Below are 24,068 nucleotides of genomic sequence, written 5' to 3'. Positions count from 1 at the left end.
AAAAATCTTATTTATGAAAAAAGTATTTTTTTATTAAAAAATATCAACCCTAAATTATTATTAAATTTAATAAAAATTTTGTTAATATAGAATATTCAAAGCAGGAATTTTGTTAAAATAAATATTTATATTTATTAATCAAATGAAAAAATTATCAAAAAATAAGAAAAAAAACCTCAGAAATCATTAAAGACCCTGAAAAGCAGCATCAATTTCTTCTTTATATTTAGCATAAATTTTTTTTCTTTGAAATTTTTGTGCAGCTGTTAACAAACCCTTAAAAAATGAATATTATAATAAAAAAATATATAAATACATACGTTTTGAGAAGAAAATTCTTCATCAATAAGAATTATATTTTCCAAATATTCGATTGTAGCAAAATTGTTTTTTTTTGCTATTTTTAATAACTCATTTAAAACAAAATAGCGAACTTCCTTATTTTTACAAATAAGAGAAATATCGTCTTCGAATGATACTCCATTATCTAGGAGATTCTTTTTAAGAGCTTCTGAAGGAGTAGCAATAGCTATAGGCTTGAGATGATATGGATCTGCATAAATACAAATATTACTAATAATATTGCAAGAACGATAAACTGATTCCAACTTATAAATATTAGAAAAATATTAAAATAAATTAACATATCAATATACTTTTTCTAGTGCAATATATTCTCCATTTAATGTTTTTACCAAATTTTTCTTTCGATCAATTATTCGAAGTTGTCCATTTTCTGTCCATTCACCAATATCTCCCGTCTTAAACCAAAAATCATCTGTATATACTTCTTTATCTTCTTCATCCCGATTGAAATAGCCTTTTGATATAGGCGCGCCACGAAACCATATCTCTCCTTGTTGTGGAGTTGAATCAGTAAAATATCCAGCATCCGGAACATCAACAAGCTTAGCTTCAAGAGTTGTCGAAATAGAACCAACAGTTCCTAAGGAAAATTCATTAGGAGCCATGATTGTACATGTTCTAAATAAATGTAAAATAATTTATAAATGAAAATCATATAAACATACGCACACGTCTCGGTAAGACCATAACCAATAAGCATAGGACACAAAACCGTACTCAAAAATTTCTGAGTTTCTATTGAAATAGAAGAGCCGCCATTAAAAATAACTCTAAGACGTCCACCCATAGCAACTCTTATATGTTTAAATACAAGAGCATTTAAAATGCCAATACCAGGAACAGAACGTAATAAAAGACGAGATTTGATGTTATACGCAGCCCAAAACAACTTTTGCTTTATCTTAGAAGAAGAATTGAGTTTTTCAATTATTCCTTTTCGCACACTTTCCCAAACAGCAGGCACTCTAATTTAAATCATCAATATTCATAAAAATAAACTAAATATACCCTGTAATTATCGTAGGTCTAAATGCTTGAATATCACCTTTACAATTCAAACAATTAGCATCACTCAAAGTTTTTACAGTTCCATAACCAATAAGAAGGCCAGAATAAAAAGCAAATATCTCAAAAACAAACTCATAAATATGCGCAAGAGGAAGATAAGATAAAACAGAGTCATTACTGTCTATATACGACTCAAATACAAAAGTAATTCCAGAAACTTGTCACTTTTAATATAAAATTTAATAAAAACAATTAAAAACCTGCAGCAACAACATTTTTATGAGTCATAAGAACCCCTTTAGGAACATTGGTAGATCCAGATGTATACATAATGCAAATAAGATCATCTGGCAAGGGAGGATCTGGGTCTGCTGGATTATTTTTACCAAAAGATTCTACTTCTTCGATGGAAAGAACCTTTAGATCTTTATATTCTTTAAAACATTCAAGAACATCTTCTTGAGGCTTTCCATGATATATTATAAGTTTCAAAGTAGTAATAGATTTAAGAAAAATAACAATATTTGAAAGAAGAGTTGCATCGCAAAATATTCCCTTAATCTCAGTTTCGAGAAAACAAGATAAGAGCCCATCCTTAAGAGTATCATATGCTGCAACGATTGTTAATGCTTGAGAAATACATGCTTTTCCAAAAATAAATATATAATATATAATAAAACAAAATACATACAAAATGCCATTGTTAACCATTCAACACTAAAGAACATAAAAAAATAGCTAAAAACATGAAAATACTTACCTTGTCGCTGCATATATTGAAATTCTATCATTTTTTAGAAACCCCAACGAACGAAGCCCTGATCCTATATTATGTACTTTTTCATAAAATTCTTTATAAGTAATATATTCAAAATCACTAAGTTCATAATACATCCAATCTTTTTGGACCTTTATTTCCTTTCCACCGATAATTTTTGTTAGTTCTTTATTTTTCGTATGAACTTGAAGTATTTTACGAAATCCAAAGGCGTTTCTTGATCCATAAAGCTTATAAGATCTTATTAAAATATCATAGATCGTATTAATATCAGGAGATGGTCTAACGACCAGTTCATTCATAGAGAGTACTGATCTTCTAATACGACTTTCGCCTTTAATATCCTCTGTACTATATTCTATTGGAAATATCACATTTTTAGCTCATTTTTTTAGAAAAAAAAGAAAAAAATACCCTTGGAAAACAGAGCTTTCATAGCTTTTCAATATTTAGAAATTATTTGGAATATTTTCCTTGATTTTGGTTTATTTTATGATAGCTCTTAATTTCAAAAATTTGTTTAATTAATATGAGGTACTACGATTTTTAGGAGGTTCTTTGAAAGAAGAGAAAAATACTATTTTTTAATAATAAGAGCAGAAAAAAACAATAATAAATTAAGATTTTCTCAGTTTTCTTGACATATTCTCTTTTTTTTGTTTTTAAAATTAACCAAAACACTTTAAATTTCAAAAAAAAAAATAAATTTAAATATTTTATTAAAAAACTTCTTTAACAAAAAGAAAAATCAATAGAAGTTACTGTTTCACATGTGTATTTGAAGAAGGAATGTTATAAATACTTAATATAAGAAAAAATATTTGAATTTTAAAACGTTTTGAAAAAACTTTAAAATATTTATATTAAAAGATATAATATTTATGCTTATTATTTCATCCGACCAACAGAATTTTATCAATACAGATGCTATTTTAAGAGATGTAGTGAAAGAAGATAATAATGAATTGGCAAGTCAGAAAAAGCAAGTTGAAAGTAGTGAAGAAGCAGTTCTTATACGGTTTAAGATAAAATTAGAGATTTTAAGTGACGAACTATGGGAAAACTTTGTTAAAGAAAAGAGGGATTTGCTTAAATTAGTAGTTTCAGATATTCTTTTTATTTTAAATGAATCATTATTACATTTGATAAATTATGGATCAAAATCAATACTTGCAGCTTATGTTTGTTCAGAAAAAGATTTAGAAATACTTTTACCTATTTACGAGCTTGTTTTTGGGATAAGATCTTCAGAAAATGAGCCCATCTATGGGAAGCTAATCAAGCATTATTTCCAAACACATGAAACATTACGGTTTATAGAATTGGAAAATAAATGGTATTTCTTGATAGAATTATGCATATCTATGAGATATGTTAACGTATTTTCTATTGAAAATTTGAAAATGTTTCAAAAACGTACAAGATATGGGAAAAGTCTTATATCAGAACTTATGCATTATGCGTTTCCAAGTACATTAGAAATTCAAGATACTATTAATCCATCGCTTTTTTATGATAATGTTTATGGTTTACCAGAATCTAAAATATCTAGTTTTATTTCTCCTGATAAATTGAATACAAACTTGCTACCATTTCAAAAAAAAGCTGTTGAATGGATGCTTAAAAGAGAAAAATGTATACCTAATACATTAGATTATGGCAAAGACAATATTCCCCCTACATGGGAGGCTTCAATAGATGTAGACGGAAAACAGATATATTACAATAAAGTTTATGGAATAATATGTTCTAGTATTATTGACGTTAAAAATACATTTACAGATATTGATGGAGGAATTCTTGCAGAAGTATTACCTTTATTCATTTTAAAATATATTCCTAAATATTTTTAGGAAATGGGACTTGGAAAGACAGTAGAAGTAATTGCTTTGATTTTAAAGTAAAAATTTCACTAATTAATATATGATCTAAATTATATATAGAAATGAGAAAAAAAAGATATCTGAATCGGAAAAAGTCTTTGATTCATATACTGAAAGTTATGTTATTGCATCGAAAACAACATTAATTATAACTCCAATTTCAATTTTACAACAATGGATAACAGAATTTTCTAAATTAGCTCCTCATTTAAAGGTTTTACATTACGTTGGGCTGAAGAATTTATCATCAAATCTTTCTATTAAAGACTTAATAGAATATGACGTAATTATTACTAGCTACAATGTGTTAAGGTAAATTATTTTCATAAATATATATACTGAATTATTTAGTTTTGAAATACATCATACAAAATTGATGCCGGAAAGATCACTAAGATATGGCAAAAAATATATTCCCAAACTTTCACCTTTAGTACAAATACAATTTTGGAGAGTATGTCTTGATGAAGCTCAAATGATTGAGACTGGAGTATCAAATGCATCTCGTATATAGTTTCTATTTTTTTTTAGTTTGCACTGATTTTTGTAGTTGCTGCTCTATCTATTCCTAGGGTACATGCATGGTGTATTACTGGAACTCCTGTACGCAATTCTCTTTCTGATCTATATGGACTTCTATTATTTTTACGTTTTTATCCTTTTAATTGTAACAAAATATGGAAACGTCTTATTGATGATCCAAGAAATGCATCTGCTTTTGTATCTTTATTTAAATTAATAACTTGTCGCCATACCAAAAAATATATTGGAGACCAAGTAATACTTCCTAAACAAGAAAGAATAATCTTATTGTTAGATTTTACCCCAATTGAAGAACATAACTATTCATTTTTATTGAAACAAGCATTAGAAGAAATTGGGTTTAATGATCAAAAAAATCCTGCAAGTATAGATTGGAATTTTAATGATTTTAAAGATAAAATGAGACATTGGTTATTGAGATTAAGACAAACATGCTGCCAAATGCAAGTAGGAACCGTCAATAAAATGAATCTGGGTGGCCAATTAATTATGCTGTCTGAGGGTAATGAAACATAATTCATGAATTTGTATTTAAAATTAAATAGCTTTGAATGTAATGTTAAAAAAAGTCAATGATACTATTGATAATGATGAGAGATCTCTTTATACATTAAAATTTACTATTGGAAGGCTATATGAAAGCAAAAATAAACCACAAGAAGCGTTAGATATCTGGCTTCCTATATTAAAAATTGTCCAAGACAAAATGGAATTATTTGAACAAGAAATAGAAAAAATAAGACAACATAGCTTAATAGATTCAAAAAATGAAATCAAAAACTCTATAGATACAATAGATGAAAATACAAGCACTAACTATTATAGCACTGAAGAAAAAAAAACTCCAATAAAATCTATACAAACTCATATAAGACACTGGCGAAGTCTTGCCCATAGACTTACTTTTTTTATCGCAACAGCATATTATCAACTTGGAAACAAAGAGAAAGAAGATGAATATTACAGTAAAGCTGAACAGATTCGAAGAGAAGTATCTATTTATACATGTATTTATTTTTATTTATAAAATTAGATTTTATCAGAAACAGAAAGCAAGGCACTTTTTTTAATGAAAAAGCTATCACAAAGAGCCGAAAATGATGATTTTATAACCATTCCAAAATTAAATTTGTCTGAAATTATAAACAACATTCATTCATCTCATAATAAATCTTTGTTGGATATTATTAAAAAATTAAACAATCAAGCTGAAAAAATTAATGAATGGCGCCAAAAAATAATTAAGCTATCGCTTTGTGCCTTAGTAGATCATAACGAAAACGTTACTGGTGAAGAATATATTAAATCATTAGATATTATGGAAGATGCTTATCAATACTTGGTCTCATATAATTGTTTTTTCATAATAATTATTAACAAATACTAGGAGGCTCTTCGAAGTGCAATTGCATCAAGAATTGAAACTTTAAGTATAAATAACTCTTATAATACTTTAAACTGATTTTTAAGATGGAGAAAAGAGTTTTCTTACAATTGTAGAGACACAGTCTCGCCTTTCTAGTCAACAAACACAATTAAGACATCAACTAACTTATATTACAGAGGAATTGCGACCAACACCTAGCTTATCTCTTAAGTCAATAATAGATGATTTACACATCTCAAAACAAATAAATGATACTAATATAGAAGGGAAAAAATATAGAAAAATACAAAATATTTCAAATTTTGAAACATATCGCCTACCAGAAATTTTAAAAAATGAAATAAAAATAACTGTCAAATTAGAAAAGTAACAAATATTATGTAATTTTTTTAAAATAATTAAACAAAATAGAGAAATATCAGACCTTTCATATCTACACAATGCACGAATTGAATATTACCGTCAACTTCAAATAATTTCTGATTATGTAGCTGAATTAGATGAAGAGCTTCTTGAGCCTCAAAATTATGCAAAAAAAATGAAAGAATTAGACGAAAAAATAAAAAGTTATGAATTGACCATACATTCAAATCAAGGGCGTTTACGTTATTTAAAGTATCTTTCTAAAATATCTAGTAATAAATCTGAAATGGATGAAATATGTGTTATATGTCAAAATATATTTGATTTTGGTAAGCAAATCCATATATTTCAAAACTATTTATTATGAAATTTAGGAATTTTAACAGAATGCGGTAATAAATGACTTGAAAAAATATGTAATTTAATACATAGTAGGACATATATTTTGTAAATTTTGTATGATGCGGTGGCTCACTGAACATCAAACATGTCCGTCATGTAAGGTAATTTTGACTAGAAAATTATATTTTTTCCTAATTATTTAATAAAGACAGAAATTAAAGAAACAAATTACTATAACATAGTACATAATAGTTCTAAAACCAATAACATACTTAAAGATCCTAATATTTATTCTTTAAATCACCAGGATTCAAAAAAAAAGTACAATGAATTTAATAAGATGTTTTTAGAAATTAAAAACATAAAATTAAAAGAATCATATGGAGTTAAAGTTGATATGATTGTTAAACATATACTGGTAATTTATTATCTAACTGAAATTGCTTTTAATAAAGTATATAGTGGATGCGCAAAGGAGATTCAATTGGCCCTAAATCAGTCATTTTTAGTCAATGGAAAGAAATGTTAGACATTTTGCATCATGCGTTTACTAATAATGGAATTAAATTTAGCAGACTAGATACAGTTATCACAAAATCTAAGAAAAAAGGAAATATAGAAAACGATCCCGTGGCAAGATTTAAAAATGATAATTCTGTATGTTATGTATAAATACAAATTATACTTACTTATGTTAATTTAGATCGAAGTTTTTATGCTTCATGCTCGTTCACAGTCGGCTGGTCTTACATTAACAAATGCAACAAATGTCTTTTTATGTATAATATAATTTATATTTATGTTTTGTTTAATCATTTTTAGGTGAACCTCTAGTTAATATCGCCATTGAGTTGCAAGCTATAAGTCGTATACATAGAATTGGTCAAAACAAACAAGTATTAATATATAATAATTTATAAATCATAATAAATTTTTAGACATTTGTTTGGTTATATATAATAAGAGGGACTATTGAAGAAAAAATAGTAAAATTAACAGAAAAAAAAAGAGCACAATTTGCCGAAAGATATAACAATACATCGAAAAATTTATATGATAATTCAAATTTAAATGATTTATCTGAAAAAGAACTACAAAAAAATATAAATAAACTTACTGATACTACAGGAGAGATCATAGAAAACAATGCTTTACTTTATCTTTGGGGGAAACAGTAATTAATATTTATTAGATAACAAAAGAGTGACGTCTATAATTATTTAGAAATACTCATCTTAAAATGCGTAGCGTAATATCTTTCTACATAAATATTTATTGTAATTATTCCTAAACTATAAATTGATACTATTAATTGTATTTTTATTTTTCTAACATTTATTCTAAAAAATTAATCACTTATATATATATAAGTAATTTTTGAGAAATAATTCTAATATCTTATCTAATAAAACTATTTAATAAACATAATACTAAGCTAATGAAAAAAACATTCAATTAAAATAAGATGTATTTTTTACAAACATTATAATTTATAAGTCACGGACAACAGTATCAAATGCTCTAGCAACATATTCTAAATTCCCGGTTCTAATTTATTAAAAAAATCCTAACTATAGAAATTTACCTTAAACCAGATATAGATATTCTCCCATTTGAGGGTATATAAATATGAAATTCGTTTACTAAGCGACAAATATCTTTCTCGCTTAAACTCAGATATGAAAACATTCCCACCTATAAGAATTAATATTATATGCTAAAAAACTGCTATAACCTGGTTTATTATATGTTCCCATGAACCGGGTGTACCAAGTCTTATTAACTCTTGGTAAAACAATTTTCTTATCTCCTTAATCCTATTTGAGATTTCTAAAATGTTTTTTTTCCATTCTTGAGTAAGCTGTTCATTATTTAAAATAAGAGAAACTATTTTTGCTCCATAAGAAGGAGGCGACTAATCATTATTATATAGAAATCAAAAAAAAGCAGTTATATACAGATATTTCATTTCTTTGTATACGAACAAGCTGACTATGAACATTTTTTGCTATATCAGGTGATTTGACTACTAAATGAAAACAACCACATCGTTCACCATATAACCCAAAACTCTTAGAAAACGAATGACATACACAAAGCTCAAAACCTCGTTCTGAAAAATGTCGAATGGGCCAAGCATCTTCATCTATATCTCCTGATACAAAACCTTGATATGCAAAATCAAAAAAAGGAAATAGTTTTTTTTCCTGTAAAATTAGATAATACAAAATATATCATATTTAAAACATACCTTCATCACATCACATATTTTTATCCACTGTTCTCGAGTAGGATCAACTCCAGTTGGATTATGACCACAAACATGAAGAAGAATAATACTATTTTCAGGAGCTTCTTGTAATGTCGTTATCATTCCTTCGAAATCAAAACCACATGTCGATTCATCAAAATAAGGATATTCTCTGATAGTAAGACCAGCATGCTTCCAAATAGGATCATGATTTGCTGTCTTAAATTAAAATAATATTAAATAATAAGATAAAAACTACACCATGTAGGTCTACTAAAATAACAAACAGCTCCTTTGTTAAACAAAGAAATAAATAAAGAACCAAGATGATTTGCACCCGTTCCAGAAATAGTCTGAACTGATGAAACCTAATCATTATTTACTATTTGATAAAAATTCAATTAACTAATAATACACAGCCACTATTAATTAACGGAGAATTCTCCCCAAAAACAAGCTTCTTAGACGCCTCAATAAACGAAGGCAATCCATCAATAGGTAAATATTCATGATTATAATTAGGATCTGTAATTATTATAGATTCTGCCTATATTCATTAAAAAAATATACAATTTCCAAAAAAAAACTGCACTTTTCTCACTGATGAAAGTAGACATGGCTTTCCATAATTATCTCTATATACTCCAATGCCTAAATCGACTTTTTTCTCGAATTTGTCATCTTTATATAATCTCATCAATTCAAATATAACATCTTTTTCTATATAAGGAACATCTTCAAATAAAGAATTCTCCATATTTCTACAAATATTTATTAAGCTTATTAAGTTTCCTTTAAAATTTATTAAATTTTTTTAAGAAACTTTAAGCTTTTTTAAAAATATATCTATATTTTTTCTATTTTTTAACTTGTACCTTAAAAATAAAAATAGACGTTAAGAAATTTTTAACCTCGAACATTAGAATCTTTAACTTGTCTAATTAAAAATAGACAAGCTAGTTAATAAAATCGACCTTAAATATTAATAAATTTAAGAAAAAATGCTATTTTTTTATATAAAAGAGAATTTCTTATATAAATATTAGATTTTTTTTAAAAATAGCACTTTTAACCTTATTTTAAAAAAACAAAAGAAATTGATATGGAATATATAGAAAAAGATTATTGAATTCATATTACTTATGTAAAATAAATAGCATCTTTTATAAATTCAAATTGTTTTTTAATAATTAATTAATGATTAATTAATTTTAAAGAATCTGTTAAGTGTTTATATTGAAAAATAATTGCAGGAAATAGAATTTAAATTCATTTATTAGATAATGAAAAAGTTTATGATTGAAACATGCATTTTTGTAAAAAAAATATTTATTAATAAATATTAACAGTTAGACAGGCTAAAAATAATGTATCATTTTTTGATATTAAGTTTTTTCCAGAAAAAACAGCAAAAAATGAAGATATATTTGCAATTGTAGGAAATAAAACAGTAGAAAGCTTTTTATATTAGGTTTAAATAAGGTTAACATATAAAAGATTATTATAGGGAAAACAAATGGAAATAAAATTTCAGTTTTATCTACATATCATGATCTAAACGTATATAACGATGTTTATTATATATATATTTTGTTTAAAAACTAATAGGAAGAAGAAAACCTATGTTGTTGTGCATGGACTATAGAAAATAATACAGATAAACCATTATTATGTGTTGCGGGAGCATCAGGTGTAATTAAAATTATAGATATATATTCAGGAAAAGTATCAAAAGTACTAAAAGGGCATGGAGATGTGAGAAATTTTTATGTATGTTTTAAATATTGAATTATTAGGAAATTCTAGATATTAAGGTCTCTCCAATAAATTCATCTATTGTTGCAACAGCATCTTTTGATCATACTATTCGTATATGGTCACTTATGGAAGAAAATAGCTCACAACCTACATTAGTATCGTGTGGAGGAGAAGGAGGTCATGATGATCGGGTTTTAACAATTGTATTATTTTGTTATTGAAATGATTTTCTTATTTTTTTACAGGCATTTCATAGCTCAGCTAAATACATACTTTCTGGAGGAATGGATCATTCTATAAAAATATGGACAGTGCCTACTTTTTTAAAAACAAATAAAGCAGAAGAATATTATAAAATTCGAGATAACATGATTTTTTTACCATATCCTGTAAAAAAATAACTTTTTTTTTTTAAATTAACAAATATTAGCATTTTTCTACAACTGCAATACATACAAATTATGTGGATTGTGTAGAATTTTACGGAGATCTTATCTTTTCTAAGTCAGCAGAGGAAGGCAAAATTATCCTTTGGAAAATTCTTGGATTTGATAGTAAAGCAGACCCTCCTCGTCCAGAATGTGCTCCAACAACTTATGAATGGTCAGAAACAAGAAGCTTTTTTGGAAGTGGACTTCAAAAACTATTACAATTTATGGTTCTAGATTGCAATCCATGGTTTATGCGTTTTAGTGTTTGGAATTCATTGGATACTAAAAACAAATTCCAAACACTTTTAACAATTGGAAATTTTAAAGCAAAAATATTTATATGGGAGATATCAGAAAATATTGACTATAAAGATCCATATACACTAATTAAACCTCAAATTGTATTAACTATCCCCAAAACATCTACAGCTATTCGACAACTTTCAATCAATAATGATGGTTCTTATTTAATAGCTGTTGGTGATATGGGATTAATTGCTTTATTTAAAGCTCAAATATAAACATTATAAAAATTACTTCATTACTACAGTTAATACACTGAAACTATCAAATTACATCTACCATTTTATTTAAAAAATAAATACATTTTCAACATTTCTTTATCAATTCTAAACACTAAAAACAGAAAATAATTGTTTTCTACGTTCAAAACAATCTTTTATTTATAGATATTTAAGATTTTTTCATTTTAAAAAATTTATTATTCTTTATAATTAAAAACATATTAATTTTACAATAAAATATAATAAGAAACATTTTAAAGCATAAAAACTAATCTTTAATATTTTCAATTCTTTTTCTTCTACATTTTTAAAATCTTATCTACTTTATTCCCAGTATTTAAGGCTCGATATCTAACCTTCAACTTCTAAAAAAAATTTTTTAGCAAAAAGCTGAGAAATATAAATATTTATCAAATATTTTTGAAAAAAAATGAATGCTCTATCAGGAACAAAATGTATATATCTTAATATTTCAGGATTTCGAAAAGTTTCGGTTTGTTTTTCTATACTTTTTATATACTCTTCTGATCTGCTTGAGACTCTTAAAAAAAACGCTTTTTTCTTTAAAACGGATCAAACATATAAAAAATACCTTAAAAAAATTACACAGAATGGGTTTTTTTATCAGATTTCTTTTAATTACATCTTATTCATATATAGACTTGTTTCATTATTGATATGGAGTAGTAGTGCTACACTTGCCGGTATTGTCTAGAATTTGCACTATAGAAAAATCTATAATTTCTTATAGTACTTTTCTTTTCTCAAGGCATTCCTCGTGTACGCACTCAAATTCATCAAGTATATACCACTCTTTCATACAATTGATTTAACATGAAATTAGCAATTACCTGTATTCGGTTCTTCATTTAATACAGATATTCCACCATCTGATATACCTCAATAAATAATTTTCTGTTTCATTAATACGTTAAAAAAAAATTTACATTCTTTTCATAATGAATATTTTGACACAATTTAGCCACATTTTTCGATTCATTTAAACTTATTCTCTCCAAAACTATGATTTAGTAGTATAAATATTTTTTTTTTCATTTCTTATTAATCAATATTCAAAAAATCATTATAAAAATAGCAAAAAAACCTTTTTTATGAAAAAAGATATGCACGCAAATCTGTTTCTAATCATTCATTTTTTACAAATTCTTATCTTTTTCAAGTCTTTAGTTTTCTTAAAGCTCGTTGTCATATCAACCAGTTGTCAGGGTAACCCGAGTGACTAGTTATCAACATCTGAGCTTTAAATAATCAACAATGCCACCTCGACCTAAGCAAAACGAATCAGAAGTTTCTCAAGAACTTTTAGATAGGTCTGGATCTCGTCAAAAAAGGTCTTCTGCAGACCGTCTTGAGAATTGTATAGTACGTGAATCAATACCGGTAAATATATAATGAATATTAAACAAAATACTAAGGAATAGATATTTAATGCCAATACACTTCCTATAGCAACATTGAGGAAGTATCAGAATGTATTTAAGCTTCGTACACAAGTAAATAGTAGCTCAAATGATGCGCTGGTAAACGCAGTTCAACGCCATTTTAATGCTTTGCCTGTTAAAGAATATGATATGATTGTACAATTTTTGTATACAGTAAAAAATAAAGGTAATGAGCCATTTGAAATGCAGAAGATGCTAAATATTTGCTAGATAAAACGTTTAGAAGATATTTCCATAATGAAATAGCTTAAAAAAAAGAGGATTAAATAAATATTAGCCAAAATTGAGTCGAGAAGAATCAGAAACCAAATAGTAACCCTCCTAAAAAAGAAAAAGGGTTTATTAAGTTCGAATACGCATTGAGTTCATATTTTTTTCTATTTAAAATCATACATCTTTTATTATAAAAAATGGATTAACAAATGATTAGGAAAAATAAATATCATTAAATTAAGGAATGTTGATTTATATTTAATGAGCTTATATGCCGATTATATAAATAATATTTTATCATGTTTTTCAAGAATCATTTGAGTATTGTAATCTCCGAAATGTCCTTTTTAAAAAACCATCTTGAGATTTTTTATTAGAATCAGGTGCTTGATTTAGTCTAAAACAGTTCATTATATAAAGAAATTAAAAAAAAATAATATTACGGAATATCTTTTTTTGCCGTATGATCTCCCATTGATAGTGCAAGTTGTTCAAGTAATGTACGCTCATAGGGCGATAATATTCTAAACTCATTAGAAACTTAAAAAAAAAGAGAAAAAATACTTTGGTATAGTTACTTTGAAATCATATTTTATATCTCCTTTTATACCATTACTATACAAACGTTCTATACCTTTTCCATTCATTACGATAACATCACCGGTCGCTGTTCCAGAAGGAATTTTTAGTTCAACATCATCGTCCAATGTAGGAACTTTAATCGTACCACCTAATGCAGCTGTAGTCATAGGTATGGTTACTGTATGAAAAATATCTGAACCCTTCCTTCGAAACAATGGATGCGACATAACACGAATACGGACATGCAAATCCCCATTTCGAATTCTTGCTCCAGAGGTTGCTGTCTGAGGTGCATTTCCTTCTCCTGCAAGTCGCATACGCATACCATCTTCAATTCCTTTTCATATATGAAACAAATTCATTATTATAAAATTTAATATTACCAGCAGGAATATCCAAATTAATAACCTTCTTTTCTTTAATTACACCATCTCCATGACAATTCCAACATTCTGATCCCGGCAAAATAGTAACACCAACACCTTTGCAATATTCACAAGTACTAGCAACCTGAAACCCTCCTTGCATAATATGCACTCTAGTACCTGTACCTCCACAACGTTGGCAAGCACTGCGCTTTTGTCCTGATTTTAGCCCACTTCCGGAGCATGTTTTACATATTACTAAGGGATTTATATGAATTGATTTTGTTCCACCTTTCGCTGCTTCCATAAATGAAATACTCGTTTGAACCTAATCGTATAAAATTAGATAAAACTTAAAATAGAATCTTTCTACCTCAATATCATTGCCTACTAATACTTCATTAACATTACTACGTGTGCCTGTTTTTCCTCCAAAACCAAATGCACCAAACAAATCATCAAACGGAAATCCCCTCATATTACTAAAATTTCCAAAATCCTCAAAATCAGTAGGCCCTTCTGCACCAAATTTTGAACTTTCAAAAGCCGATGAACCGTATTGGTCATATTTACTTCGTTTTTTTGGATCACTTAAAATCTAAAAACAAAATTAACCTATTTTCAATAAAAAACAGTCAAAACACACCTCATATGCCTGCTGAATTTCAAGAAACTTTTCTTGTGCACCTTTTTCCTTGTTTGTATCTGGATGATATTGTTTTGCTAACTAATCCACTTTTAATTAATCTAAATAAAAAAATACTAAAGAAACCTTAAAATATGCCTTCTTTATATCAGAAATACTAGCATCTCTATTTATATGAAGTGTAGCATATGGATCTTTCATGGCCAATATTTTTCTTGATGTATGAAAAAATGACTAAAAATAAAGGAAAAATAAACAAATAGACAACGAAAACACATCCATCTCTTACTTTTCGAACTCCCTTATACAAATTTTTGTATTCAAAGACACTTTTATCCAAAAAATTCCTAATTCTGTTTTTTTCTATTTGTTTCATTTTTGAGCTCATTAAAGACTCGTTTAAAAAACGAAAACTTTGTAAAGTACTTGAGCAGCGCATCCAACGGGAATTAACCATCTTAAATATCTATAAAAGACCTTAAATCCTTAGTATTTTTGACTTTTTTTTTTCTACGACTTAAATTTTTTTTTCGAAGTCAGCTGCCTCCACCTCTGAACTTCAAAAAAAAAGATTATCCAGAAATTCAGGAAATTCCTCTATAGGAATAACATAAAAAGCAATGAACGACGGAACACTTGTTATTCTTGGTTGTTTAGTGCTTTTTTTCTCTTTGAAATGGGTTTTTTCTGGCCATAGAACAGCAAATACAAGACGTCTAAGAAATCGTCGAAATGTTTCGCAAAATATGATAGAAGTAAGCATCCAAAGGCTATAAAACAGGCTTATATAGATACATATTTCATAGATTATCCATGCAATGTTTCCAAATATTCCTATTGAATCGATAGAGTATGATCTTGGAAGGACAGGATCAGTAGAAGCCACTACAGAGACATTGTTAACACAGGGTCGACTACCAACAGTAATTATGATGATTAGAAATGTAAAACTGATAAGTTATTAATGTTGTTTAGCCGCCACCATCGTTTGTTCCACATATGAGTCATCAAATTTCCGCACGTATTTCATCTCTTGATAAAAAACCAAATTTTTCACATGATGATTTAATTAAACGCTATGATCTTTATTCTCGTATTAAAGCAGAAGAAGAATGGTCAGCTCGACAAGAAGAAGTATATAAATGGTATCCTGATAAAGAACAACGAGAAGCACAACTTCGTCGAAAACGTGAAGCAATGATTTTAAATGCTCGACGTTGTCTGAAAGAAAAAGATAAACAAGCCCTAAATAAAGATGCTTTAAGTAACAAAAATGAAATATTATAAAAAATCGCAATAAACAAACAGCATATTAAAATTGGCAATTACCATTTTCATGACATATTCAAATATATAATATAAAATTATAGAACGTTTGACATAAATATTACATTGTTTCTACAACTGATCCATGTCCATGAACAAACTTTGTTGTAAAAATTCTATTTGCATTCGAAAACATACCATCTTTTAATGATACAACAATGAATTGTGCTCTATACTAAATCAATCTTATAGAGATTAGGAAAAATGATTACCCTTTAAATTTTGTTTTAATAAGATGTCCAATGTTTTGAGTATGACTTAAATCAAGTGCAGCATCGACCTCATCTAATATATACATTGGAGCAGGTTTAAATTGCAAAAGGGACATAATAAGAGATAAAGCCACTAATGACCTGAACAACAAAATATATAAGCTCTTTTTTAAAAGTAAAATTTATAACCTTACCTTTGGCCACCACTTAATTCAGCTAAACTATCCTTCCAAACCTTACCCAAACAAACTTTTATTTCAAGACCATCTGCTATAGTTTTTTTATCCAAGGGTACTAATTTTGCAAAACTTCCTGGAAGAAGATCTGAAAAAATTTTGCCAAAATCACTTTATATCATTCAATTTCAACATTTTAAATAAATTTAAAACATACCTATTGACTTTTTTCCATGTTCTTTGCAAAGCTTCCATTTTATAATCTTCAAGGCTTTTGATTGTGTCTTCAATTTTACGCTTATCTTTATGAATTGTTTTCACCATGGTCTTTAATGCATTTTCTTTTTTTTCAACGCCATCAATCATATTTATAACTTTTGGATTAATTTTTTTTTTCAAAGCTTGAAACCTTTCTGTAAGACTATTTAATGAAGCCTTACATTTTTTTATATCATAATCAGAAAAATCAAAAGCTGTAGAAGGTTTTCCGAAATTTCTTAAAAAGTGTTATTACATATATGCATATTAACAACAAACTTACTCTTTTTCGTCTGATATCCATTCATACTGAGCCTCCATCTGATTTAATGATTGAAGAGTAGATTGTTTATCTTTGTTAAGTCTATTAATTTCATGACGAAGAGATTGTAATTCAAGATTTGCCTCGGAAATATAACTTGTTTTTATTTTCATAGCATTTTCAAGATGTTTGAACTCTTTATCATATCCAGTTAACTTAGCCCGTTCATTTTCTAAAACTCTCTGAAGTTTCTCATAATTCTCCTAATTACATAATAAGTATATTTATTAAATAACAGACAATTACTTTAGCTTGAGCTTGTTCAAATTTTAAGGTATTTATTTCTGAATTTTGAGAAGAAATTAATGCATTATTTTCCTTTAATTGTTTTTGGATTATTACAAGATCTCCTTCAAGTTGTTCTAAATGAAGTAAATCAACAAAATAAAAAAATCAAATAATAAAGCAACCTTTTTCTAATTTCAAAGATTGATATTTTTTGCATTCAAGTTTCACATTTTCAGATTGTTTTTCAACAACAGATTTTAATTTTTCTAAAGTTTTCTAAAATTTTTTAATACATAAACAAGATATATATATAAACATAAGAAACCTGTAATTGCAAAAGTTTAGAATCCTTATTGTTTTTGAATTCTTCCATATCTTTTTCAATTTCTTTAATATCTTTTTTATATTGTTCTTGTTTTAATTTGACTTCAGCTAAAGTAGTTTTGCATAACTCAATATTAGATTCTAACTCTTTAATTTCATTCATAACCTATAACTATAAGAATATAACATTTTAGATAAAAATAGTACTTTTGAAGAAGAATTCAAACTGATTTGTTTTTCAGTTAATTTAATTTCATGTGATTTAAGATCATAATTTTTTTTTAAAGAAGAAATTTTATCAAGCCTTTCTTTATTTTTCTCAAGAAATGTATTAATTTCCAATAATTTATTATTATATAAGTTTAGTTCATTTTTAACCTCATTCAATTTTTGTAATTGAACTAAAACACCATTTGATGATGTACTTGAACCCCCAGAAAGTGTGCCAGAGGGATCATATATGTCTCCATTTAAAGTTATGCTTTTTAGAGACAAATTAGGATCAAAAGTAATTTGTTTTGCAATCTCAGCATTTTCACAAATAACAGTAGAACCAAAAACATATTCCATAGCTGCTTTAACATTTTTTCCATAATTAATCAAATCTAATGCTAAATTTACTTTTCCAGGAGCTCGTTTTTGAGCCATGTCAATCTTCTAAAAAAAAATTAACTCCATTCTTTATATTAAACATACTTACTTCAACAGGAATCTTCACAGATGATATTTTTGATAAAGGTATAATTGTCACTCTTTTTTTTAAACGACCATGCTGAAGAAGCTGAGCAGCAACAATTTCATCTTCAACAACAACCTTGAAACAATTAACAATCTTATATGTTTTTTTAAATAAATAAGAAAAACAAACATTATAAAGACGCCCGCCTGCACAAACTTCTAAAGCCATAGATGCGTTATAATTTTTCTCATCAAGAGTAAATAACTGCGCTACAAATCCTAAAACTTTTAAATGGTCAAATTCAGGAGAGGGACTTGAATATGTAAAATCAATATTTGCAACATTCCTTTTAAGATTTTCATAACGAGAAGTTAGACTAGCTATTTTTGTTTCATAATCACTTTTTTCTTTGTAAAAATTGTCATTGATGTTATTCTGCAAACCCAAGGCAGATATCTTTTCTTCAATTACTTTTAATTCTTGTTTCATTTTTTCAAGGCCATTTAAAAGAACTTCATTCTCTTTTTGTGCCTTGTTTGCCTTTGGACCTATTTCTATAATTCGTTTTTGAAAATGATCCATCTTTAATATAATTTGTTTTTCTTCAGTCATTGCCCTATTTAAATTATTTCTAGCCTCTTTTGAATAACATTAATATGTAAATACTAAATACAAAAATACTACCTTGTAGCTGATCTGTGTAATTGTTTGTTTGCCCTTCTCTAGCAGCAATACCTGTAGATAGTGTTTGCAAAAGTTCTTCTTTCCTATTCATTTCATCGTTTTTAGCGTCAAATTCAATTTTCAATTTATTATAAAACTCTTCTATAGAATGAAAATGTCTTTTTTTTTCTTCTAAGGATATATGAAGCTATTTTAATTAGTAATTGCAATCAAATAATAATAAAGTTATACCTCTTTGGACGTTTCTTCCAATTTAGCCAATTTAATTTTTTCTTCAGCTAAACTTCCTTCCTTAAGCTCAATAAGAGTATTAAGTCTCACTAATTCATGAGAACAGTCTTTAAAATCATTTTCTAATTTTTGAAAATTTCCACCTTTTCTAAGCTGAATTTCTTTTTCTTCTTTTAATGTTTTTATATTTTCTTCAATAGAAGTTACTTCATATTTTCTAGTTTTTATGCTAGATTCTAAATCTATTACTCGATTGTTTTTATTTTGTAAATCAATTTCAAATTCAGTTAATTTATCCTATATTAATTAAAATTAGTATCATTATAATAAAATAAATCAAACATTAGATTTTAAATAATCATATGCAACAACTAATTTTGTAAAACGCTCAACATCTGACTGTATTTGTTGATATTCAAGGAACGCCTTTTTTTCTTGTCTAAGTTTTTCAAGTTTTGGCTCAATTTCTTCTGCCAAAAGAGCATTAATTTCTTCAACTTTTCTATCCTTTTTAGTAATCGTCCTTATAGCCTTATCCTTCCTTTCTTCAAACATTCGTGTACCAGCAGCTTCTTCAATCATCGAAAGAATTTCCATACTTTTCATATTAAGGACTAATCATAGGAAAAAATTAAACCTCTAAACAAAATCACAAAGAAATTACAAACCCTTTGTAATTCTTCCTTGCATAATTAAAAAATTTGGATTATTAATATTAAGTTGAACGGAATGAAAAAGATTCTGTACAGTTTGTTGTTGAGCTCGATGTCCATTAATAAGATATTTACTCATCCCCCCCATAATAATCTATCATATCAATAAAACTAAAAACAAATAACATAAAATATACTTGGCGTGTCACTGTAATTTGAGGATGATCTTCGAATCTTATAAAACATCAAAAAAATCACATACTTCTTCTTCTTTTACCCAATTGGACTCTTTTTTGAATCTGAATTATCAAAAATAACCGTAACACTGGCCTTCGTAATACCCGCTTGTCCACGTTTATATATTAAATCTTGTAAATTCTGTGCACGAACTGTACTCATATTCGTAATACCCAAAACAAAACAAATAGCATCCAAAATATTCGATTTTCCACTACCATTAGGCCCCTAAACATATTATAAAACAGAAATATATCTCTTTTATAAAAAAAACTGTAATTGCATTAAAACATGTATCTAATCCACTAATCACCGTTCGATGAGCATAACTCTAAATCACTTCTAAGTTTCTATATCCAATATTAATATTGAAAAACCTTAAATCCATCAATAATAATTTCTGAAAGATACATCTCAATTAAAATCTACTGATTATATTCACTTTTTAAATGACAAGAACCTCAATTCTGCTTTTATATGACGTCTCCAGTTGCTATGACAACCACAACATAATATAGTTTCTTATTAACATATTTAAATATTTAAAGCCCCTTTAAAACCAATACGACCCTGTTCATACTAGTTTATAAAAAACAGATATTATGATTTTATTTTATATTTTTTAAATTTAAACAAAATTTTCACCACTTATATAAAACAATATAAAAATCTCATTATATTTTCATCGGATTTATTTTATTACTCTATCCACATTTGTGTCTCTATTTATAATATTTCATGTTTTTTTTGTCTTAAAAAAATTATATTAAATTCTAAGTGTCAGTTTTTTATATAAAAATATAAGAGAATCCCCCCGGAACGGTCCTACTTTAAATAAAAATTAAGGAAAAAAGCAAGAAAATAGTTAGTTTTAAAGAGAAATAAAGAGATTTCACGCTAATATATGGTTGTAGAAAAAACAGAGAGTGTGATTTTGCTAGTTTAGTTTTTTTTTTTTGGTTTTTTTTCGTCAAAAAAACAAGATTAAATATTAATAAAACAAAAAGAATTAACTCTGATTGGTATTTTTAAAGAAATAAAGAGAATGGGACAAGCATCATCATTTCAGAATCGACGACAAGAAAATATTTTGGAAAGAACAGAGACAGCTAATGCAACACATACGGGTCATCATCATAACACAACAATAGCAGATACATTATCATCATCGGTGGATAATACGGAACAAAATGATACGGAAGGGTTGTCATCTAATGGAAATGCATCTAGAGCTAGTCGGTTTCGACGGCATCTTACAGCATTTTCGCGATTGGGAGGGCTTTCGCCTAATCGTCATCATACGTCATCATCAGTCTCAAGAATCCCATATTCTATCGGTAATCGTCGACGGTCTATGTTTGGGTCATCAATTCCACGAAGAAATACAGTTTTTGAGCTACCACAGACTCATTTTTCTATATCATCGAATCAGCTTACTACAACAGAATATTTAGATTTACATACATTGAATCGAGGTGATTATACTTTTACAGTCAGGGATCTTCCTTTGGTTGATATGTCCGGTATAGAGAATTATATTCCAGAGAGACCAGTATCGGAATCATCGGTAAATAATGATCATCAACTTTTTAGGGGAATTATTCGACGATCTCAACGTAATACTTTATCTAGAAATACTAGAAGAGCACTCGAAATATCAGGACGTATTAGAACTAATAATGATGCAATTATGCAACATTCATTTAATGGAAGTGGGCTAAATGCCATTTCTCTTCGTCCTGGAGAAGATCAAGCAGCCGTGCTTTCTCGTCTTTTATCTGTAGCAGCGGCAGCTACGGCTGCATCTCTTGTTGGGAACAATGAGCAAGCTATTGCAGAGGCACAAGACATAGCCATGTCTCAGAATCCAACAAATGATAGGGATTCACATGTTGTTGATGGAAGTTTTGAAGGCTTTTTAAGAGCATTACAAAATGGAAGGCTTGCAGCTGCTTTAAGGAATGGAGGAAGTGAGAATGGAGGAGGTATACCAAATGAAAACGAAGAAAATTCTTCGATTCAACCTCTTAATTTTTTCCGTATGTTTCGTTTCGGAAATTCACAAGGAAGCACTCAAGAAGGCGAGGATGATCCACAAAATCCAAGACTTGTGCCTATAATTATTGTTGGGATTAGGTCGGTTCCTCCACGAGATATTACAAGTCCTGGTACACAACATACATCTCCTTTTTTCGACACACTTGCAAATTTATCAGTAAATATGCCTCTTAATTACGAGACGTCTTATCAGAGAGATACTGAGGAACGTGAAGCAAATGAGCAAGGCGTTTTCTCGTCAAATTCACCTATTCATTCTATTTCAATGTCAGAAAGACCTATCTCCAGTTCTATGAATATTGTAGACGAAAATTTATCTAATAATGAAGGAATAGTTAATAACTTAGAACCGTCAAGACCATCTTCTATTTCTGCGTCAATTTTCCAAAATTTAGGATCAACAGATCAAATATCACGATATGATACGAATATTCATTCTTCAATGCCCTCGGGAGAATCTAGCATACAACACCATAATTCTTTTCATATTGGAAGTTCGTTTACGCAAAGACATTCGAATCTTAACGAGCATGTTTCTGAAAATGCAAACTTAAATAATAACAATACTTCTGAATTAAACATCAATAGCATTGAAAGGGTTGACAATAATAATGCTAGTAGAATTAATAGCAATATCAATGGAACCAGTAGAAATGATAACAGTAGATCTGATAGAAGTAGTACTACTAGGTCTGGTAGTAGTAATATTGATAATCGACACAATTCGACTAGATCCTGGATCATATATGTTCTTGGCGGTTCTTATCCAGAAGATCATCCGATCCTTACAACACCTAGCTTGTTTACTGATGTATCTATATCAATATCTATATCTATATTGATCATTCTAACATATTATAGTCACCAACATATGAAGATATGCTATTATTATCATCTTTAATCGGACCTGCCAAATCACCTGTCGCTACAAAAGATGAAATAGAATCAGCAGGCGGTTTACATGTATTATCTGTTAATTCATCCTCTGCAGATATATATCTTGAAGAAAGATGTGTTATATGCTTAAATAATTATGAAATTGGTGAGGAATGTCGTCAGCTTAATAAATGTAAACATTTTTTTCATAAAGCTTGTATTGATGAAGTAAGTATTCCTTGATATTATCAATACATACTTATCATTTATAGTGGTTAATGACTGGTCGTAATACTTGTCCCACATGCAGAGCAGAGGGCGTGAATTCACGAAAGAACAAATCTCCTACATCTAACATTACATCTGAACAATCCAGCACGAATATACCTATGACTGGCGTTTAATGTGTTGTAGTTGATTTTCTTAATATAAAGATTATATTGGTCGTTTTATACATACCTATACATATCTATAATATTACCAACACAGATATTTGGAATTCCTTTTTTTGTTGAACTAGTATTCATACCTTAGAAATGATGTTTTCATATTACAACACAAACGAAAGCATTCTTACTCATTGAAGCATTCAACAATTATTCTACTAATATATTGTATGGGTAATCTTGCAATAATTCAACAATTTAATTCAATAGTCTCATCTCCTTTTTATCTATTTTTTACTCAATCCTTTTTATATATCTATATATTTATTGGACTAATATTATTAATTTTCTAACATAACTTATACACTTGATTTCCAAGCTTAAGATATTTTCATATAAATATTTTAAGTACTATAAATTATCTTTTTAAAAAAAGAGATTTAATTTAAATCAAGTATTAAATATGTAATTTTATCTCATAAAACTATTTTTATTTTTTAATTAAAAGCTTTCAT

The 24,068-nt window shown here is 27.7% G+C and overlaps 10 protein-coding genes across 10 annotated transcripts; 6 read left to right on the top strand and 4 right to left on the bottom strand.

The window, feature by feature from the left end:
• Nucleotides 1-186: 186 nt before the first annotated feature.
• Nucleotides 187-2,667, bottom strand: PNEG_01970 (hypothetical protein; the record flags this gene model as incomplete). The annotated part of the gene is made up of 9 exons (XM_007875757.1): nt 2,567-2,667; nt 2,135-2,510; nt 2,066-2,091; nt 1,635-2,018; nt 1,375-1,591; nt 1,032-1,331; nt 657-984; nt 321-608; nt 187-276 (listed from the first exon to the last, which is right to left on the bottom strand). Exons 1-9 carry the CDS (start codon nt 2,586-2,588, stop codon nt 187-189), a joined length of 2,031 nt encoding a protein of 676 aa, XP_007873948.1. The 5' UTR covers nt 2,589-2,667.
• A 347-nt stretch (nt 2,668-3,014) lies between these two features.
• Nucleotides 3,015-7,848, top strand: PNEG_01969 (hypothetical protein; the record flags this gene model as incomplete). Its single annotated transcript, XM_007875756.1, has 17 exons — nt 3,015-3,960; nt 4,006-4,052; nt 4,096-4,347; nt 4,387-4,541; nt 4,586-5,080; nt 5,124-5,569; nt 5,612-5,920; nt 5,966-6,008; nt 6,049-6,331; nt 6,377-6,657; nt 6,703-6,720; nt 6,764-6,831; nt 6,879-7,088; nt 7,133-7,327; nt 7,374-7,449; nt 7,493-7,566; nt 7,609-7,848. The coding sequence occupies exons 1-17, from the start codon at nt 3,034-3,036 to the stop codon at nt 7,846-7,848; spliced, it is 4,119 nt and encodes a 1,372-aa protein (XP_007873947.1). The 5' UTR covers nt 3,015-3,033.
• Nucleotides 7,849-8,160: 312 nt separating this feature from the next.
• PNEG_01968 (hypothetical protein) lies at nt 8,161-9,784 on the bottom strand (the record flags this gene model as incomplete). The annotated part of the gene is made up of 8 exons (XM_007875755.1): nt 9,514-9,784; nt 9,337-9,468; nt 9,181-9,289; nt 8,922-9,136; nt 8,629-8,877; nt 8,406-8,585; nt 8,256-8,365; nt 8,161-8,218 (listed from the first exon to the last, which is right to left on the bottom strand). Exons 1-8 carry the CDS (start codon nt 9,676-9,678, stop codon nt 8,161-8,163), a joined length of 1,218 nt encoding a protein of 405 aa, XP_007873946.1. The 5' UTR covers nt 9,679-9,784.
• Nucleotides 9,785-10,204: 420 nt separating this feature from the next.
• PNEG_01967 (hypothetical protein) lies at nt 10,205-11,631 on the top strand (the record flags this gene model as incomplete). The annotated part of the gene is made up of 7 exons (XM_007875754.1): nt 10,205-10,237; nt 10,279-10,371; nt 10,419-10,481; nt 10,530-10,676; nt 10,718-10,882; nt 10,925-11,068; nt 11,110-11,631. The coding sequence occupies 7 exons, from the start codon at nt 10,205-10,207 to the stop codon at nt 11,629-11,631; spliced, it is 1,167 nt and encodes a 388-aa protein (XP_007873945.1).
• A 433-nt stretch (nt 11,632-12,064) lies between these two features.
• On the top strand, nt 12,065-12,541 carry PNEG_01966 (hypothetical protein; the record flags this gene model as incomplete). The annotated part of the gene is made up of 4 exons (XM_007875753.1): nt 12,065-12,249; nt 12,295-12,338; nt 12,386-12,435; nt 12,479-12,541. 4 exons carry the CDS (start codon nt 12,065-12,067, stop codon nt 12,539-12,541), a joined length of 342 nt encoding a protein of 113 aa, XP_007873944.1.
• Nucleotides 12,542-12,909: 368 nt separating this feature from the next.
• Nucleotides 12,910-13,348, top strand: PNEG_01965 (hypothetical protein; the record flags this gene model as incomplete). Its single annotated transcript, XM_007875752.1, has 3 exons — nt 12,910-13,035; nt 13,077-13,263; nt 13,308-13,348. 3 exons carry the CDS (start codon nt 12,910-12,912, stop codon nt 13,346-13,348), a joined length of 354 nt encoding a protein of 117 aa, XP_007873943.1.
• Nucleotides 13,349-13,616: 268 nt separating this feature from the next.
• On the bottom strand, nt 13,617-15,360 carry PNEG_01963 (chaperone DnaJ; the record flags this gene model as incomplete). The annotated part of the gene is made up of 8 exons (XM_007875749.1): nt 13,617-13,707; nt 13,754-13,834; nt 13,875-14,229; nt 14,276-14,585; nt 14,631-14,855; nt 14,904-14,984; nt 15,030-15,137; nt 15,193-15,360. The coding sequence occupies 8 exons, from the start codon at nt 15,358-15,360 to the stop codon at nt 13,617-13,619; spliced, it is 1,419 nt and encodes a 472-aa protein (XP_007873940.1).
• Nucleotides 15,361-15,523: 163 nt separating this feature from the next.
• On the top strand, nt 15,524-16,190 carry PNEG_01964 (hypothetical protein; the record flags this gene model as incomplete). The annotated part of the gene is made up of 3 exons (XM_007875751.1): nt 15,524-15,658; nt 15,710-15,826; nt 15,879-16,190. 3 exons carry the CDS (start codon nt 15,524-15,526, stop codon nt 16,188-16,190), a joined length of 564 nt encoding a protein of 187 aa, XP_007873942.1.
• A 75-nt stretch (nt 16,191-16,265) lies between these two features.
• Nucleotides 16,266-20,656, bottom strand: PNEG_01962 (hypothetical protein). The gene is made up of 19 exons (XM_007875748.1): nt 20,611-20,656; nt 20,508-20,564; nt 20,274-20,461; nt 20,194-20,230; nt 20,012-20,150; nt 19,686-19,957; nt 19,344-19,640; nt 19,113-19,299; nt 18,618-19,066; nt 18,450-18,563; nt 17,957-18,406; nt 17,751-17,915; nt 17,608-17,701; nt 17,444-17,559; nt 17,159-17,400; nt 16,835-17,113; nt 16,636-16,788; nt 16,442-16,582; nt 16,266-16,399 (listed from the first exon to the last, which is right to left on the bottom strand). Exons 1-19 carry the CDS (start codon nt 20,644-20,646, stop codon nt 16,291-16,293), a joined length of 3,525 nt encoding a protein of 1,174 aa, XP_007873939.1. The 5' UTR covers nt 20,647-20,656; the 3' UTR covers nt 16,266-16,290.
• A 622-nt stretch (nt 20,657-21,278) lies between these two features.
• On the top strand, nt 21,279-23,736 carry PNEG_01961 (hypothetical protein; the record flags this gene model as incomplete). Its single annotated transcript, XM_007875747.1, has 3 exons — nt 21,279-23,102; nt 23,153-23,395; nt 23,440-23,736. 3 exons carry the CDS (start codon nt 21,279-21,281, stop codon nt 23,569-23,571), a joined length of 2,199 nt encoding a protein of 732 aa, XP_007873938.1. The 3' UTR covers nt 23,572-23,736.
• Nucleotides 23,737-24,068: the final 332 nt, after the last annotated feature.

This window comes from Pneumocystis murina (genome assembly GCF_000349005.2).
Source record: "Pneumocystis murina B123 chromosome Unknown supercont1.9, whole genome shotgun sequence".
NCBI classification, from domain to species: Eukaryota; Fungi; Ascomycota; class Pneumocystomycetes; order Pneumocystales; family Pneumocystaceae; genus Pneumocystis; species Pneumocystis murina.
Note: the sequence above shows the minus strand (reverse complement) of the source record. Positions and strands in the feature narration are given on the sequence as shown.